This window comes from Scyliorhinus canicula, chromosome 26 (assembly GCF_902713615.1).
Source record: "Scyliorhinus canicula chromosome 26, sScyCan1.1, whole genome shotgun sequence".
NCBI lineage: Eukaryota > Metazoa > Chordata > Chondrichthyes > Carcharhiniformes > Scyliorhinidae > Scyliorhinus > Scyliorhinus canicula.
In genome coordinates this window covers 7,236,035-7,255,288 of record NC_052171.1, presented here as the reverse complement: position 1 = coordinate 7,255,288, position 19,254 = coordinate 7,236,035, and the positions used below count along the sequence as shown (strand labels likewise).

The window sequence follows — 19,254 nt, the reverse complement described above, 5'->3', positions numbered from 1 at the left end:
GTACAGGTGTGGGCACTCAGTCCGGGTACAGGTGTGGGCTCTCAGTCCGGGTACGGGTACAGGTGTGGGCTCTCAGTCCGGGTACAGGTACAGGTGTGGGCTCTCAGTCCGGGTACAGGTGTGGGCTCTCAGTCCGGGTACAGGTACAGGTGTGGGCTCTCAGTCCGGGTACAGGTACAGGTGTGGGCTCTCAGTCCGGGTACAGGTACAGGTGTGGGCTCTCAGTCCGGGTACGGGTACAGGTGTGGGCTCTCAGTCCGGGTACAGGTGTGGGCTCTCAGTCCGGGTACAGGTACAGCTGTGGGCTCTCAGTCCGGGTACAGGTACAGGTGTGGGCTCTCAGTCCGGGTACAGGTACAGGTGTGGGCTCTCAGCCCGGGTACAGGTACAGGTGTGGGCTCTCAGTCCGGGTACAGGTACAGGTGTGGGCTCTCAGTCCGGGTACAGGTACAGGTGTGGGCTCTCAGTCCGGGTACAGGTGTGGGCTCTCAGTCCGGGTACAGGTACAGGTGTGGGCACTCAGTCCAGGTACAGGTACAGGTGTGGGCTCTCAGTCCGGGTACAGGTACAGGTGTGGGCTCTCAGTCCGGGTACAGGTACAGGTGTGGGCTCTCAGTCCGGGTACAGGTACAGGTGTGGGCACTCAGTCCGGGTACAGGTGTGGGCTCTCAGTCCGGGTACAGGTACAGGTGTGAGCTCTCAGTCCGGGTACAGGTACAGGTGTGGGCTCTCAGTCCGGGTACAGGTACAGGTGTGGGCTCTCAGTCTGGGTACAGGTACAGGTGTGGGCACTCAGTCCGGGTCAGGTACAGGTGTGTGCTCTCAGTCCGGGTACAGGTACAGGTGTGGGCTCTCATGCCGGGTACAGGTGTGGCTCTCAGTCCGGGTACAGGTACAGGTGTGGGCTCTCAGTCCGGGTACAGGTACAGGTGTGGGCTCTCAGTCCGGGTACAGGTACAGGTGTGGGCTCTCAGTCCGGGTACAGGTACAGGTGTGGGCTCTCAGTCCGGGTACAGGTACAGGTGTGGGCTCTCAGTCCGGGTACAGGTACAGGTGTGGGCTCTCAGTCCGGGTACAGGTACAGGTGTGTGCTCTCAGTCCGGGTACAGGTGTGGGCTCTCAGTCCGGGTACATGTACAGGTGTGGGCTCTCAGTCCGGGTACAGGTACAGGTGTGGGCTCTCAGTCCGGGTACAGGTGTGGGCTCTCAGTCCGGGTACAGGTACAGGTGTGGGCACTCAGCCTGGGTACAGGTACAGGTGTGTGCTCTCAGTCCGGGTACAGGTACAGGTGTGGGCACACAGTCCGGGTACAGGTGTGGGCTCTCAGTCCGGGTACAGGTACAGGTGTGGGCTCTCAGTCCGGGTACAGGTACAGGTGTGGGCTCTCAGTCCGGGTACGGGTACAGGTGTGGGCTCTCAGTCCGGGTACAGGTGTGGGCTCTCAGTCCGGGTACAGGTACAGCTGTGGGCTCTCAGTCCGGGTACAGGTACAGGTGTGGGCTCTCAGCCCGGGTACAGGTACAGGTGTGGGCTCTCAGTCCGGGTACAGGTACAGGTGTGGGCTCTCAGTCCGGGTACAGGTGTGGGCTCTCAGTCCGGGTACAGGTACAGGTGTGGGCACTCAGTCCAGGTACAGGTACAGGTGTGGGCTCTCAGTCCGGGTACAGGTACAGGTGTGGGCTCTCAGTCCGGGTACAGGTACAGGTGTGGGCTCTCAGTCCGGGTACAGGTACAGGTGTGGGCTCTCAGACCGGGTACAGGTACAGGTGTGGGCTCTCAGTCCGGGTACAGGTAAAGGTGTGGGCTCTCAGTCCGGGTACAGGTACAGGTGTGGGCTCTCAGCCCGGGTACAGGTACAGGTATGGGCTCTCAGTCCGGGTACAGGTACAGGTGTGGGCTCTCAGTCCGGGTACAGGTACAGGTGTGGGCTCTCAGTCCGGGTACAGGTACAGGTGTGGGCTCTCAGTCCGGGTACAGGTACAGGTGTGGGCACTCAGTCCGGGTACAGGTGTGGGCTCTCAGTCCGGGTACAGGTACAGGTGTGAGCTCTCAGTCCGGGTACAGGTACAGGTGTGGGCTCTCAGTCCGGGTACAGGTACAGGTGTGGGCACTCAGTCCGGGTCAGGTACAGGTGTGTGCTCTCAGTCCGGGTACAGGTACAGGTGTGGGCTCTCAGTCCGGGTACAGGTGTGGCTCTCAGTCCGGGTACAGGTACAGGTGTGGGCTCTCAGTCCGGGTACAGGTACAGGTGTGGGCTCTCAGTCCGGGTACAGGTACAGGTGTGGGCTCTCAGTCCGGGTACAGGTACAGGTGTGGGCTCTCAGTCCGGGTACAGGTACAGGTGTGGGCTCTCAGTCCGGGTACAGGTACAGGTGTGGGCTCTCAGTCCGGGTACAGGTACAGGTGTGTGCTCTCAGTCCGGGTACAGGTGTGGGCTCTCAGTCCGGGTACATGTACAGGTGTGGGCTCTCAGTCCGGGTACAGGTACAGGTGTGGGCTCTCAGTCCGGGTACAGGTGTGGGCTCTCAGTCCGGGTACAGGTACAGGTGTGGGCACTCAGCCTGGGTACAGGTACAGGTGTGGGCTCTCAGTCCGGGTACAGGTGTGGGCTCTCAGTCCAGGTACAGGTATAGGTGTGGGCTCTCAGCTCGAGTACAGGTACAGGTGTGGGCTCTCAGTCCGGGTACAGGTACAGGTGTGGGCTCTCAGTCCGGGTACAGGTACAGGTATGGGCTCTCAGCCCGAGTACAGGTACAGGTGTGGGCTCTCAGTCCGGGTACAGGTACAGGTGTGGGCTCTCAGTCCGTGTACAGGTACAGGTGTGGGCTCTCAGTCCGGGTACAGGTGTGGGCTCTCAGTCCGGGTACAGGTACAGGTGTGGGCTCTCAGTCCGGGTACAGGTACAGGTGTGGGCTCTCAGTCCGGGGACAGGTACAGGTGTGGGCTCTCAGTCCAGGTACAGGTACAGGTGTGGGCTCTCAGCCCGGGTACAGGTACAGGTGTGGGCTCTCAGTCCAGGTACAGGTACAGGTGTGGGCTCTCAGCCCGGGTACAGGTACAGGTGTGGGCTCTAAGTCCGGGTACAGGTACAGGTGTGGGCTCTCAGTCCGGGTACAGGTGTGGGCTCTCAGTCCGGGTACAGGTACAGGTGTGGGCTCTCAGTCCGGGTACAGGTGTGGGCTCTCAGTCCGGGTACAGGTACAGGTGTGGGCTCTCAGTCCGGGTACAGGTACAGGTGTGGGCTCTCAATCCGGGTACAGGTGTGGGCTCTCAGTCCGGGTACAGGTGTGGGCTCTCAGTCCGGGTACAGGTACAGGTGTGGGCTCTCAGTCCGGGTACAGGTGTGGGCTCCCAGTCCGGGTACAGGTACAGGTGTGGGTTCTCAGTCCGGGTACAGGTACAGGTGTGGGCTCTCAGTCTGGGTACAGGTGTGGGCTCTCAGTCCGGGTACAGGTACAGGTGTGGGCACTCAGTCCGGGTACAGGTACAGGTGTGGGCTCTCAGTCCGGGTACAGGTACAGGTGTGGGCTCTCAGTCCGGGTACAGGTGTGGGCTCTCAGTCCGGGTACAGGTACAGGTGTGGGCTCTCAGTCCGGGGACAGGTACAGGTGTGGGCTCTCAGTCCGGGTACAGGTACAGGTGTGGGCTCTCAGTCCGGGTACAGGTACAGGTGTGGGCTCTCAGTCCGGGTACAGGTGTGGGCTCTCAGTCCGGGTACAGGTACAGGTGTGGGCACTCAGTCCGGGTACAGGTACAGGTGTGGGCTCTCAGTCCGGGTACGGGTACAGGTGTGGGCTCTCAGTCCGGGTACAGGTACAGGTGTGGGCACTCAGTCCGGGTACAGGTACAGGTGTGGGCTCTCAGTCCGGGTACAGGTACAGGTGTGGCTCTCAGTCCGGGTACAGGTACAGGTGTGGCTCTCAGTCCGGGTACAGGTACAGGTGTGGGTTCTCAGTCCGGGTACAGGTACAGGTGTGTGCTCTCAGTCCGGGTACAGGTACAGGTGTGGGCTCTCAGTCCGGGTACAGGTACAGGTGTGAGCTCTCAGTCCGGGTACAGGTACAGGTGTGGGCTCTCAGTCCGGGTACAGGTACAGGTGTGGGCTCTCAGTCTGGGCACAGGTACAGGTGTGGGCTCTCAGTCCGGGTACAGGTACAGGTGTGGGCTCTCAGTCTGGGTACAGGTACAGGTGTGGGCTCTCAGTCTGGGTACAGGTGTGGGCTCTCAGTCCGGATACAGGTACAGGTGTGGGCTCTCAGTCCGGGTACAGGTACAGGTGTGGGCTCTCAGTCCGGGTACAGGTGTGGGCTCTCAGTCCGGGTACAGGTACAGGTGTGGGCTCTCAGTCCGGGTACAGGTACAGGTGTGGGCTCTCAGTCCGGGTACAGGTACAGGTGTGGGCTCTCAGTCCGGGTACAGGTACAGGTGTGGGCTCTCAGTCCGGGTACAGGTACAGGTGTGGGCTCTCAGTCCGGGTACAGGTACAGGTGTGGGTTCTCAGTTCGGGTACAGGTACAGGTGTGGGCTCTCAGTCCGGGTACAGGTACAGGTGTGGGCTCTCAGTCCGGGTACAGGTACAGGTGTGGTCTCTGAGTCTAGGGATGGAATGAAAACCAATGTGAAATGTCGACACGTTGCCATGGCCTGGTGTGGGCAGTACCATCTGTGTGGGGTACAGCCCTGGGTTTAATTGGCAGTGGGATGGGATGACCTTGAGATGACCTTGACATCACTCACACGTACCTTGCACCTACCTTGGTTTTTGCCATGATTGGCGCATTGCGATCCAACAGGATTTCTGCTATGCGAACATGCCCATTCCTAGCGGCACAGTGTAGTGGGGTCAGTTCATCCTGAAGAAGAACACATGCAATTGCCAAGATCATTAAAACAAGCCAACACGCATTCTAAAATACTCAGCACATTTATTGGCCATCCCTAATTTCTCTTGGACTGAGTAGCTTGTGTGGTCAATGAGGGAATTTGAGATATATTGTATTTAGTGCAATAAGGGTTAAAAATTATTGTGTGTATGACTACTGCAGTCACGTTTTTGAAAATCCTGGTTTGCAAGAGAGCGAGGATCCAGAGGTGCAATTAGAGCACCGTAAAAGCTTGGGCTGATGGATTTTTGTATTGATTAAGAGGGATCCCTGTGGAGTAGTTAATTGGAGACATTGTGTTCAATTAGTAAGATGATGCAGTTCAAGGCAGGAGCCAGGGGTTGGAGCAGTCAGGTGTTTCGGTTTGCTTTTAGATGGGGCGTGAACAGGATATATAGTTTGGTTAAAGATCTGTCTGATGACAGACTAGCAGTTTCTTTCCAAACAGCTCAGAGTGGTTAGATGGGATTTGGGGCAGCACGGTAGCATTGTGGACAGCACAATGGCTTCACAGCTCCAGAGTCCCAGGTTCGATTCCGGCTTGGGTCACTGTCTGTGCGGTGTGTGCACATCCTCCCCGTGTGTGCGTGGGTTTCCTCCGGGTGCTCCGGTTTCCTCCCACAGTCCAAAGATGTGCAGGTTAGGTGGATTGGCCATGATAAATTGCCCTTTGTGTCCAAAATTGCCCTGAGTGTTGGGTGGGGTTACTGGGTTATGGGGATAGGGTGGAGGTGTTGACCTTGGGTAGGGTGCTCTTTCCAAGAGCCGGTGCAGACTCGATGGGCCGAATGGCCTCTTTCTGCACTGTAAATTCTATGAAAGCGGTTTCGGAAGAATTCAGCGAGAGATCCTGCATTGTTCTGACAGGCCCAGGTAGGTTTCTTTGAAGCAATCTCAAAAGATCTCTCTTTCTCAAAGTGGAGTATTCAACATCTGTGTGAAGCAAGTGTTTGTGAGTGCTAACTGTATTTAAAAGTGGATTGGGAGCGGAGATAGTTCTGTTGTTTGAATGGAAGTAAAGATAGCAGTTGAGGGGCATTGTGTCATTGTTCTGATTGGCATCCGTTAAGTGGTGATTCCAAGTTACTTTCTTGTGTGATGCCAAGATATTTCAATACTGTGTCAGTCATAAAGTTTGTTTCAATGTATCGTATCCCTATTTTCGTGCAATCACCCTTGGAATGAGGTATCCTTACTCACAGTCTTAGAAAATTAAAGTATTCGGGTTTCTATCTAGTATCCTCATCACTGTTGGGATCTGGGCCCAGGATCGTAATACCTGCTGGGCCATTTCAGGGGGCAGTTTAGAGTTAAGCACATTTCTGTGGGTCTGGAGTCACATGTCGGCCAGACAGGCTAAGGACGGCAGTTTCAATGAAAAATGACAATGGTTTCCTGGCCATCATTACCGAGATGAGCTTTTAATTCAACTTTATTCATTGAATTTAGATTCGACCATATGCGTGGTGGGATTTGAACCCATGTTCCCCCACAGCATTAATCTGGGCCTTTGGATTGCTAGTCTTGTGACATTAGCGACCACGCCACTGTCTACCCCAACTGACACAATTATACAGAATGTACAGCAGCGAGATAGGGTCCGTGTTTAAGGTCCACCCTTCAAATTTTGTGTCGCTCCAGTGAGCTCGTCGTGACGTCCCTAGTAGAACATCAAAGTTAGCTTGGATGGGGCGTTCTCTCTTTGACTGCCCATGGGAATGGTCAGAGCTTTCACAACAGACACTCGACTATTCCAACCACCATGGCAACCAGGGTCCGAGAACACCAATCAGTTCAAGGTATTCTCTCCCCCGCCCCAACAAGTCAAGCCTTGACCAACCAGAGTCAGTCTGCCTGTTTTTGAGTTTAAAAAGAAGAGCCTGGCAGTTAACTGTCCTCTGGTGCATTTGGAATATATTGGTTTGCTTAATTGGAATATAGAGGCAGATTTACAAAGTTAAGGTTCACTTGAATACTGTTGTAACTGTCAAGTGTAAAGCCATTGATTCGTTGCGAATGTGCTGATTTCTATTTTTAATAAGAGCTTGCTTTCATATAAAAGTTGTCTACTGGTCAATGTCATCACTCTTTTACGAATTGCAAATGGTTGGGTCCTCCACCAATCAAAGCCCACTCACCAACCAATCAATAGTCTCTTCTTTTTCTGCACAAATTGTTGTTCCCTATTGAATTGGTATTCATTGCGAATCTGTGCTGTTGATTGGAAGATGAAAATCTTCGACAGCAAGTCTATTTTTTCAGCAAAACTGTCGACTATTCTTCTGGTTTAATACTTCTTTAATTGTACTGTGATGAATGTAAGAATTCTTTTTATTTTTGCCGTAACGTTATTAAAACCTGGGTTAAGATGCATAAAGACAGCCTGAATGTTCGAGCTGTGATTAAGGTGCCATAAAAGTGAGGAAATCATTGATTTGCAGGTGAGGTGTTCTGCTAATAGGTCATGAGAACCATTTACTTGTTTACATATGGCTAGCTATTGGAATATTAACCAAGTTTTAAGGATCCCTGGGGTACAGATAATTTATGACGTTAATTGTGTTTGGTCCTGGCTAAATAAGTCAAGGAACAGCTTTGTAAGAAGGGACAAAAAATGCCTTATGTTCTGCGTGGAGACAATGCAGCTCATGCGAGGAGCCAGGTCTGATTGAAATGTCAGTTGGTTCACGAACTCTAATCTGAACAGATGCGTTTCAGTTTTGGTCCTGAAACTGTCTCTCTCCAAAGATTCTGCACAGAGAAAAGCAAGTAGAAACCTAGTTATTAACTTTATTCACAAGTGGCATTTGGAATATATTGGTTTGCTTAATTGGAATATAGAGGCAGATTTACAAAGTTAAGGTTCACTTGAATACTGTTGTAACTGTCAAGTGTAAAGCTATTTATTCATTGCGAATGTGCTGAATTCTATTTTTAATAAGAGCTTGTTTTCATATAAAAGTTGTCTACTGGTCAATGTCATCACTCTTTTACAAATTGCAAATGGTTGGGTCCTCCTCCAGGTCCAAACAGAACATTTCTGGAGTATGTAGCGTGTGACTAACTTAGTGTTTAGCTCTTTGGGTAGGGGGAGGGGGAGTGTGTGAATCAAGAATCACCTTTCTTTAAATCCGCAAAAGTCTTTAAATTGAACACGCCCGAAGTGGGGGAGTTTGGAAACACACACATCCACCTTAAAAAAAATAAACCACCTACTGTTCACAGGAAGGAAGGAATCAGAGCTTCCATTTCATTTTGCCTCCGCTGTGGTTAACACTTGTAAAATTTCAGTTCATTTCTCAACGTGCAGATCTGACATTTTACAACGTTGGAATAAACGTTATCGGCTAATCTTTTAAAAAATAATTGAGAATGGGCTCATGGGATCACATTCTCATGAATTCCACGTTTCGGGGTGATAATTATTCCGGGAAAACTGGCAGAAGAGGCAGCTTTGCCTGCAGTTGAGAGAGCAGATTTGACCTCCCACCATCGGGAGGCGCCAGTGATCACATACGCTCACCTTTGTCCGTGCATCAATCTGAGCTTCCCGATCCAGTAGGAACCTGACCATGTTGGAGTTGCCTCTCCTCGAGGCGATGTGCAACGCCGTGATTCCATTCTGGACACAAGAGAAATACACTCAAGGAACTGCGGTTTCAAATCTCTCCCTCTTTCTCTCTCTCTCTCTGTTTAATACTCAATACTTCTTTAATCGTAATGCGGTGAATGTAAGAAATTGTCATGTTCTTCGTTTGTTATTAAAACCTGGGTTAAGATGCAAACAAACAGCATGATTGCTAGAGCTGTGATTACGGTGCCATAAAAGTGAGGTCATCATCGATTTTTATTTCAGATCCCAGTATTTTGCTTTCATCGGCAAGTCCAACTGAACCTCATCTCGTGCTGGCACTGAGAGGCCATGAGGGCCAAGACCAGTGCGATTGGTGGTCCAGCACAGATCGCTGCTTCACCAGCCCAGGATTCAGTCCTGCTCATTTCACTGCTGTTCCACCCGTGACTCCAACTCCGCACCCCACTCTCCCATTCAGAATGCTGGCCAGGAAACTGGTTGAAACCACATTGGATTTGCCCCAAAGGGTTCGGCCCTCGGAATAATCCACTCACATCGCTGGATAGACAGACGGTTTCTCGCTGTGAAACTGGCCTTTAAGCCTGTGGCCTATCTCGAAGCCCAGCTTTGTTCAAGGGAACATGGGGGTGAAACGGTGGTGTTCCTCACAGGATTCCTGGAGGCTCCCCTCAAAGAGTTAATCATTTTGAAAAAGATTCGGAATGGGAATTCAGAGGAAAGAATCTCCTCAGTTCCCACTCTGCCTCCTTTCCCGACTGCCCATTCTGAGCACACCCCCCCCCTCAATCAAATCCCCCCTCCCCATCACTTCTCCACCCCTCCATCATCCACCTCATCCCTCTCCATTGCCCCATCACCCCCACTTTCCCCCCCCTCACTCCCCCATTTACCCCCTTGCCCCACCATCGCCCCATTGCTCTGCTCGAGCACCCCCACTCCTCCATCGGCCTCACCCCTCTCCATTGCCCCACCCCCCCCCCCCCCTCACTCCCCCATTGGCCAAGACCCCAAACTGCTCTCGGGAGGCAAGGAGTCTGGCGGGGGAGGGGAAGGTACAAATCTTGCACAATCACCTACCTTGGGCGTGAAGTTGACGTTGGCTCCTCGGGTCAACAGCATGTGAGCCATGTTAAGGTTCTCGTAGTGAGCTGCAATGTGGAGTGGAGTGAATCCAGTCTGCAATGAGAGAGGGGCAGGGCTCAGCAACTTGTGAAGAAAGACGTTCCAGTTAGTCAGAGAGCACAGCATTACAGCAGAGCACGTCTCTCCCTCGCTCTTCAATTAGACGTAATGGCCCCATTAAGCTGACTGATCCTGTCAGGAAAGATCGTCTACTTCCCTCTGCAAAGTGCGAACCTGGCATCGAGGAGACGATTACCCGGGCCCTCGATGCACAGCCCGTGGACGTCGGGGCAGACCACAAAAGAATTGAGGAAGTGAAAAAGCTTTTCCATTTGGAACATAATCAATCCTTTCAAACACACCGGGGGGATAACTGCACGGACACATCGGGAAGGGGCCTTCCCTGCCTGAGAGCACTGCGTCGCCCTCTTGCCCAGAGTGTGAACCCGCTCAGGCCCAGGGGCTCCAGAGGGGGTCAACTTCACCCGCTTGACGCCCCCCCCCCCCTCACCTCCGAAAGGCTGCGGGTTGTCAAGCAGATCGTGTTTCACTGCCATTATTTGCACTAACGTTGCCATTCACCGCCCTCCCCACGCTGCCTTTGTTTGCCAAGCTTCGGAAGGAGCTGCTTGGCGTTACGACCATGAAAGCTCAAGAGCTCCCTCAGCCACCTGTCAAAGAGTTTTGAAAAACGTGAACAAATCTTCAGCTTCCCAAGCAGGTGGTGACTGCACACGAGGGAAAAGGTTTGCCGCGCTGTCGGAGAGTCGGAATGTGCAGAAGAGGCCCATCCACGGAGCGACACTCGGCCGACACTCATCCCACTTCCCAGCACCTCCGGTGGTGTTTGAGAAATTTCAGGAGTTCCGTGCCCTGCCACTAGAGGGCAATAATCATAGGAGGGCAAGAGGCAGTGGCAAGATGGATCTGGAGATTGGCTGGACAATAGAAATCAGAGAGGAGGGGTTCACGGATGTCGTTCGGACTGTTGGAAGGTCTGGATTGCAATTCCCCAGGGTTACGGGTTGGGAGTCGTGCTTTACCTGATTTAGACCGACAACTACTATAGATGTGGCGACAGAGAGTGGGGGGGGGGGGGGGGGAGATCGGGAAGAAAGGGACCAGCATTTGAGTCGCACTTTCCCATGTATTGAAGATGACTCAACGTGCTTCGTGGCCAATGGACTGCTTTTGAAACACAATTTACTGTTGTTACGTACATGGCAGCCAATCTGCGCAGAGCACGGTCGCACAAAGAGCGAGCAGCTATCTGTGCGCGGCGGCGCTCGTTGAGGAGGGAGGTGATGCGACCGTCAATTCAACCAGAGACGCGAGTTGGAGTAAACTGCGGCTTTAATCGGCTTACAACTGAGCCTGCCTGCGACCGTGCTGAACTGAGGGCGGACTCGCAGGACCGCAGCACTTCCTGTAGGGGGCAGAGCCGAGGGCGGAGCCCTGTACAAGCTCCTCATCTCCCCCTGTGGGCAGAGCCGCGCAACAGCTCACAGACAGAGCCCACAGGGACACAGTAATGTACAGTGTGAATTATAGTGGTTACACATTCACCACAGGAGGGGCTGGTTGCCCTCTCTGTGTGGTGCCCCCCCCACCCCCCTCCTAAATCTCTCACCTCGGGCTGAACAGGGAAATGGGCCACAGGTTACTGTTCAAACAAAACTCACCCTTTAGCTCGGAACACAAGCTTTGGAAGCCTTCGTTCATTCCGTAACTGTAACCCACGTGAACGTATCGCGCCTGCCTTCGGATCCCCCAACCTGGAAATCATCCTGAAGGTTCTCTGACAGACTACCTCCGAATATCAAAGACCTTCTGCCTGGCAGGCTCTGCATGTTTACCTTTGACAGGACATCAGGGTTGGGGTCATTCTGGAGCAGCACAGCAGCAGTCCGGGTGTCGTCGTTTCGAGCCGCTATGTGCAAGGCAGGGAGGCACACCTTGCCCCTCGTCCCGTAGCTGATCAGGGCCGCCACCACGTTCTCGTGCCCCTGCTGCAGTGCAACAGCCAATGGTGTGAACCCATCCTGGTGCAAGAAAAACCAACAGCCAGACCGTCAGTTACACAAGAACTAGGAGCAGGAGTCGGCCATCTGGCCCCTCGAGCCTGCTCCGCCATTCAATTAGATCATGGCCGATCTTTTGTGGACTCAGCTCCACTTTCCGGCCAGAACACCATAACCCTTAATCCCTTTATTCTTCAAAAATCTATCTTTATCTTAAAAACATTTAATGAAGGAGCCTCAACTGCTTCACTGGGCAAGGAATTCCATAGATTCACAACCCTTTGGGTGAAGAAGTTCCTCCTAAACTCAGTCCTAAATCTACTTCCCCTTATTTTGAGGCTATGCTCCCTAGTTCTGCTTTCACCCGCCAGTGGAAACAACCTGCCCGCATCTATCCTATCTATTCCCTTCATAATTTTATATGAAATGAAATGAAAATCGCTTATTGTCACGAGTAGGCTTCAATGAAGTTACTGTGAAAAGCCCCTAGTTGCCACATTCCGGCGCCTGTCCGGGGAGGCTGGTACGGGAATTGAACCGTGCTGCTGGCCTGCTTTAAAAGCCAGCGATTTAGCCTGGTGAGCTAAAACAGCCCCAGCCCCTATGTTTCTATAAGATCCCCCTTCATCTTTCTAAATTCCAATGAGTACAGTCCCAGTCTACTCAACCTCTCCTCGTAATCCAACCCCTTCAGCTCTGGGATGAACCGAGTGAATCTCCTCTGCACACCCTCCAGTGCCAGTACGTCCTTTCTCAGGTAAGGAGACCAAAACTGAACATAATACTCCAGGTGTGGCCTCACTAACACCGTATACAATTGCGGCGTAACCTCCCTAGTCTTAAACACCATCCCTCTAGCAATGAAGGACAAAATTCCATTCGCCAGTTCAACGTGAAGAAGGTGGGGTTTATACAAGGGTTTTGTTTTTATCTAACAAGTTGCATACAATCCAGACAGTGATTCGGCCCATCGAGTCTGCACCGGCCCACTGACCAGTACCCGCTCTATCTCTGTAACTCTGCCTAACCTGCACATCTTTGGACACTGAGGGTCACTTTAGCATGGCCAATCCACCCAACCTGCACATCTTTGGGCTGTGGGAGGAAACCGGAGCACCCGGAGGAAACCCACGCCGACACAGGGGGAGAACGTGCAGACTCCGCACAGACAGTGACCCAGCGGGGAATCGAACCCGGGTCCCTGGTGCTGTGAGGCAGCAGTGCTAACCGCCGTGACGATAACCACTTTCTGACTGGTAACCCACCGATGGGCGGGCCAGGACTTACCTCGGTCGCAACGTTTTGACTGGCGCCGTTTTCAAGCAAGAACTTCACGACGTCCATGTGGTTCTCCTGCGCTGCCATGTAGAGTGGGGTGAATCCTTTCTGTGGGGGAACACAGCCAGTGCACAGTCAGTTATTACCCAACCATTGAGCCTTCAGCTCGGTGTGGAGGACGATTCTGGGCGACACGAGCGTGGACGTTGCGGGGAAATGGAAACACGACGGACACAGCACTGGGGAAAGCTGGAGGGAGGTGGAATTCTAATCTTGGTGAAAGCCAGAGAATCCTTCAATCTGTCTGTCGCGGACAGCCAACAATCCACAGCTCAATCCGGGGGAATCACACAGTTACAAAGTCACCTCATCCTGTAATTCTCCCAGCAGCGAGTCATTCCTGCACAACAGACATTCGGCAGTTCTCGGTTTAAGGTCGAACATCGTGTGTGTGTGTGTGTGTGAGCGAGCCTCTATGTGTGTCGGTGTGCACGTGCCTGTGTGTAGGTGTATAGTGCGCGTGTACCAGTGTATGCCTCTGTGCGCGTCTCTGCATATCCCTGTGGATGTGCCTGTGCATATGTGTGCCTGTGTATTCCAGTGTTTGTCTGTGTACACATGTCTGTGTGTGCACATGCACGAATGTGTTGTGCATGCGCGTGTCTGTGCCTGCATATGCCTGTGTGCATGTGTGCCTTTGTATTTGCCGGTGTGTGCATACCTGTGTGCGCACACATGTGCCAATTCATGTGTGTGTGCGCGCGTGTGCCTGCATTTGCATGCGTCTGTGCGTGCATGTGCATCTGTGTGTGCCTGTACTTGTGTGAGTCTGAACGTGCGTGAGCCGGCACTTGTGTGCGTCTATGTGCATGTGCGTGTGTGCATCTGTATGTGCGTGTGCTTGTGTGTGTCTGTATGTGCGTGTGCGTGCGCTTGTGTGTGTCTGTATGTGCGTGTGCGTGCGCTTGTGTGCGTCTGTATGTGCGTGTGCTTGTGTGCGTCTGTATGTGCATGTGGATAGGTTCTTGATTAATAAGGGGATCAGGGGTTGTGGGGAGAAGGCAGGAGAATGGAGATAGAAAATATCAGCCATGATCGAATGGCAGAGCAGACTCGATGGGCCGAGTGGCCTAATTCTGCTCCTGTGTCTTATGGTCTTATGAAAGCATTGGAGTTTGGGGAAACGAGAGCTCGTGCGAGTGAGGATATGGGCTGTTTGGATGAGTTTACTCAGGGTGGGAGATGGGAGGCTAGTGAGGGGAGCGTTGGAAGAGTCAGCTCGATGGGTAACGAGGCGTGGATCAGCGACGGACAGGCTGAAGAGAGGAAAACGTTTGCAGCAGCAGTCCATGTGGGCCAGGAAGGGAGGGTGGCTTCTCTCCAGTTTGCTGAGGGAACAGGAGGGGTGTATCCCCCCCTCCACAAGGCAGGAGATGAGTTGGCATCTCGCGTTTGGGATGAGGGCAGCGGAGAGAAATGGAGGATCTTCAATGGATGGGGGGGGTTGAGGAAGGTGGGCTGAAGAAGATGGTTTGTGGTGGAACAGCGAAGCAGAGGCCATCTTTCCCTTCCTGGATGATCTTCGAATGGTGAAGAGCGATGGAGAGAGGACCCGATCAGGTGGCCAGTTTGGTCACATGGGTGGTTCAGTCAGTTGCCTGACACCGCTGTTCAAATCTGTGTCCTTGAAATTGAGGGAAGGAGATGAGGGATATTATAGGTAGAACAGCTCGGGTGAGAGAGTGTCATGACTTTAATAGGAGTCACGGCCATCGAAGGTCAGAGAGAGGTCAGGCACCGGCTCAGACGCTGGGCTCAGCAGCTGTTGTGATGAATGCAGGAGCGAGTTGGAGAAACGAGTAGCTATTCCCAGGCATGGGCTGTGGACGGAAGTGAGGTGGAGAAGAGGGTGTCTTAAAGACACTCAGTGATTTGGCCTCCACAGCCTTCTGCGGCAAAGAGTTCCATAGATTCACCACCCTCTGGCTCCAACAATGAATATTCCCATGTCCCTATTTTGGTAGCCCTCTCCCAGCCATACAAGCCTTCAAACATATCTGCGCTCTCCAATTCTGGTATCTTGAGCATCACCAGTTTTAATCGTACCCTTATTGGGAACCATGTCTTCATTTCTGGGTTCCCTCTCTGAAAACCTATCTGACCAATCCATCCTCGTTGAGGACCTCGCTCACGGGCCGGGGTTTTGACCGTCTGTCTATGACATGATGGGAAATGTTCAGAATACAGAGGGTTAACGTCCTGTCATAATGAACCACTAGATGGAGCTAGATGCAGAGCTGTATAAAGCACTGACTCTCAGGCTTCTGGGAGAGGGCTAGAGAGAGTGCAGAGGGGAGGTCTGGAGAGGCCAGAGTACAGTTACAGAGTGTAGAGACTAGTGTAAGGAGAGTGTAGATGACTAGATTATTGTTTACTGTAGGAGTAAATGGTCGAGCTTTCATAAGTAGTGTAAATAAAAGTTAGCTTTGTTAATGAACTTCGCTTCTGTGGTTTTTGTGAACACAACAACATCCATCCTTTTTAAAATTAAATTTAGAGTACCCAATTCAGTTTATCCAATTAAGGGGCAATGTAGCATGGCCAATCCACCTAGCCTGCACATCTTTGGGTTGTGGGGGTGAAACCCACGCAGACACGGGGAGAATGTGGCAAACTCCACGCGGACAGTGATCCAGAGCCGGGATCGAACCTGGGACCTCGGCGCAGTGAGGCAGCAGGGCGAACCCACTGCGCCACCGTGCTGCCCTACAACATCCATCCTGAGAACAGAATCACAAAGAGCTCCACATGGTACCAGGTGGTGATCCGAAAAGTAAGTGGTGAGTGAAGAAAAGGAGAACAATCGTGCCGCTACACCTATCTCAGAGACGCGCACCAAGCTACTGATCGGAAGATGGAAGGTCTGAAACAGCCGGAACACTTCAGGATGATCTGTAAACTAAGTCTGCGCTGGAAAAATTTCTAACAGCAATTTGAAGTTTTGGTTATCTGCCTCCGCATTAGAATCAGCTCCTGATCATCGAAAAACCAAAACAACAGAATCACAAAGAACACCACCCAGCCCTAACGTGCAAAAGTAACAATATCCTCCCTGGGTTCAGAACTTCGGAGGCTGACTCCTGGCTTCCATTATCTGGGTTCAGCTCATTTGCCAAAGGTGGTGAAGAGGTTTGCGGTGGGAGAGGGGGTCGCGTTCCCTATCTCAGCCGGGTTGTCGTTGGCTTGACCCCAATTTGAGAGGGGGGGGTGGGAGGAACGTCGCCTGTAAGAGGAATTGGGCGCGAGGGGAGGAGCTGTGCGCGTCCTCCCGGGGTTCCGGCAGGACCTTTTCAGCCAGTTGCTTCTTACCTGGGACTGAGCGTTGATGTTTGCCTCAGAATGGACCAATTCCTTCACCACCTGTTCCTGTCCGGCTAGGGCGGCAATGTGCAGGGCGGTGTTGCCTTTCTGCAGGGCAAAGACAATGAGTCAAGAACAAGGTCTGCCAAATGGAGATCAGGGCTGCAGGGGCCCTCTGGCGAAAGCGGAGCTGGAGTGGCCTCGCCTTCACTCCCCAATCTGGGGCTCCCCTTGTGACATTATACAAATGTGCAGATGTGAAGAGTTCATGTGATGTTAAGCCTAGCCACTAGAGGGAGCTAAGGGACAGTACTATAAATTGCACTGGCTCTTACACTCGGGGGAGGCGATGAGACAGAAGCTGCCGAAGATAAGGCTCATAGTGTATTGCAGAGTTAATTAAGATATAATAGTTATGATTAATAATAATAACAATCTTTATTCCTGTACCAGCCTCCCCGAACAGGCACCGGAATGTGGCGACTAGGGGCTTTTCACAGTAACTTCATTGAAGCCTACTCGTGACAATAAGCGATTTTCATTTCATTTTCATTTCATTTCATTTCGTGTCACAAGTCGGCTGACATTAACACTGCAATGAAGTTACTGTGAAAATCCCCTCGTCGCCACATTCCGGTGCCTGTTCGGGTAGACTGAGGGAGAATTCAGAATGGCCAATTCACCTAACAGCACGTCTTTCAGGACTTGTGGGAGGAAACCGGAGCACCCGGAGGAAACCCACGCAGACACGGGGGAGAACGTGCAGACTCCACACAGACAGTGACCCAAGCCGGGAATCGAACCCGGGTCCCCGGCGCTGTGAAGCAACAATGCTATCGTGCCGCCCATGCTAGATAGAGATAGTGTTGGTGTGTAGTTTAATTCCTACATGTATGTTTACTGTTCAGAATAAGTGTCGAACTGAAATTTAGCAGTGTTAATAAAATGAGTTCAGTTCATTTGAGTTTATTTGTTGAACTCAATGCGGAGTCCAGGGGCTGTGAGGTGCCTGATGGGAAGATGAGGGGCTGTTTTTCATCCCTGGAACATAGCAGCAGGCCGTGGGCAGGGATGTCAGTATGGGAGGAGGGCAGCACGGTAGCACAGTGGTTAGCACAGTGGCTTCACAGCTCCAGGGTCCCAGGTTCGATTCCGGCTGGGTCACTGTCTGTGCGGAGTCTGCACGCTCTCCCCGCGTCTGCGTGGGTTTCCTCCGGGTGCTCCGGTTTCCTCCCACAGTCCAAAGACGTGCAGGTAAGGTAGATTGGCCGTGCTAAATTGCCCCTCAAGACTCCAAAAATGTTAAGCGGGGTTATTGGGTTACAGGGATAGGGTGGAAGTGAGGGCTTAAGTGGGTCAGTGCAGACTCAATGGGCCGAATGGCCTCCTTCTGCACTGTATGTTCGCTGAATGCATGAGCACGTAACAACACTCCAATGATTTTAAAATAAATTTAGCGTACCAATTCATTTTTCCCAATTTAGGGGCAATTTAACATGGCCAATCCACCTACCCTGCACATCTTTGGGTTGTGGGGGTGAGACCCACGCAGACACGGGGAGAATGTGCAAACTCCACACAGACAGTGACCCAGGGCCGGGATCGAACCTGGGGCCTCTGCGCCGTGAGGCAGCAGTGCTAACCCACTGCGCGACCGTGCTGCCCGGAAAAGGGGAACTTTAATCACATAGAACATAGAACATAGAACAGTACAGCACAGAACAGGCCCTTCGGCCCTCGATGTTGTGCCGAGCAATGATCACCCTACTCAAACCCACATATCCACCCTATACCCGTAACCCAACAACCCCCCCTTAACCTTACTTTTTAGGACACTACGGGCAATTTAGCATGGCCAATCCACCTAACCCGCACATCTTTGGACTGTGGGAGGAAACCGGAGCACCCGGAGGAAACCCACGCACACAGGGGGAGGACGTGCAGACTCCACACAGACAGTGACCCAGCCGGGAATCGAACCTGGGACCCTGGAGCTGTGAAGCATTTATGCTAACCACCATGCTACCGTGCTGCATGTGGCTTCACTCAGGCTCCGAGTGAGGTCATGTCCGACTCGCATACATAAACTCTCTCTCTCTCTCTCTCTCTCTCCTCCCTGCTGATGCTGCACGGCCTGCTCAGTATTTCCAGCACCTTCTGTTCTCATTTGCTGGATTCCCACAGGTGTGTGTGTGCCGGGTCACAGTGGAGTGGTCCCACTCTCCCATGAGGCCGATGGCAGCCATCGCACTCACCATCACCACATGCGAGCGTCGCTGGTGCCTCATCCTTGCTGCCGTCATATTTATTGCACCCCATGCAGTCCCCCCCCCCCCCCCCCCCCCCCCTCCCGATATTCCTCACCTTGGTGACTGCCTCCAGTGTGATTCCCTGGTGCAGTAGCTCGGACACCACCTTGACATGACCTTCCTTGGAGGCCAAATGGAGGCCATTGAGTCCATTCTGTGGATTGGCAAGCAGAAAGACAAGGTCAGAGTTCAAGGACGCTGAGGGGACAATGGGGGAGCACAGAGGGAGAGGAAAGGGGGAGGGAGGGTGAAGGGAGAGGTGAAGGGAGGGAGAGAGGGAGGGAGGAAAGAGGGAAAGGGGGAGGGAGGAAAGACGGAGAGAGGGAGGGAGGAAAGAGGGAGAGAGGGAGGGAGGAAAGAGGGAGGGGGAGGGAAAGGGGGAGGGACGGAGGGAAAGGGGATAGGGAGGGAGAGAAGGAGGGAGGGGAGGGAGAGAGGAAAGATGGAGAGAGAGGGAAAGTGGGAGAGAGAGAGGGAGAAGGAGGGAGAGAGAGGGAAGAGAACGAAAGAGAGAAGGGAGAGACAGGGAGAGAGGAGGGAACGGGGTAGAGAGGGAGAGAGAGGGAAGAAGGAAAGAGGGAAGAGGGAGAGAGAGAGAGAGAGAGGGAGAGAGGAAGAAGGAGAAGGATAGAGCGAGGGAGGGAAAGAGAGAGGGAGAGAGAGAGAGGGAAGAGGAGGGAAAAGG

General features: G+C 52.9%; 1 protein-coding gene across 1 annotated transcript in view; it reads right to left on the bottom strand.

Moving 5' to 3' along the window:
- Positions 1 to 19,254, bottom strand: part of LOC119957547 (ankyrin-1-like) — a 299,752-nt gene that overhangs the window by 105,174 nt on the left and 175,324 nt on the right. Inside the window, exons 2-8 of the mRNA XM_038785694.1 lie at positions 18,625 to 18,723; positions 16,270 to 16,368; positions 12,910 to 13,008; positions 11,458 to 11,643; positions 9,557 to 9,655; positions 8,408 to 8,506; positions 4,756 to 4,854 (exon numbers count right to left, since the gene is read on the bottom strand). Coding sequence (XP_038641622.1) covers positions 4,756 to 4,854; positions 8,408 to 8,506; positions 9,557 to 9,655; positions 11,458 to 11,643; positions 12,910 to 13,008; positions 16,270 to 16,368; positions 18,625 to 18,723 — 780 coding nt within the window. The remainder of the gene's footprint in view (positions 1 to 4,755; positions 4,855 to 8,407; positions 8,507 to 9,556; positions 9,656 to 11,457; positions 11,644 to 12,909; positions 13,009 to 16,269; positions 16,369 to 18,624; positions 18,724 to 19,254) is intronic.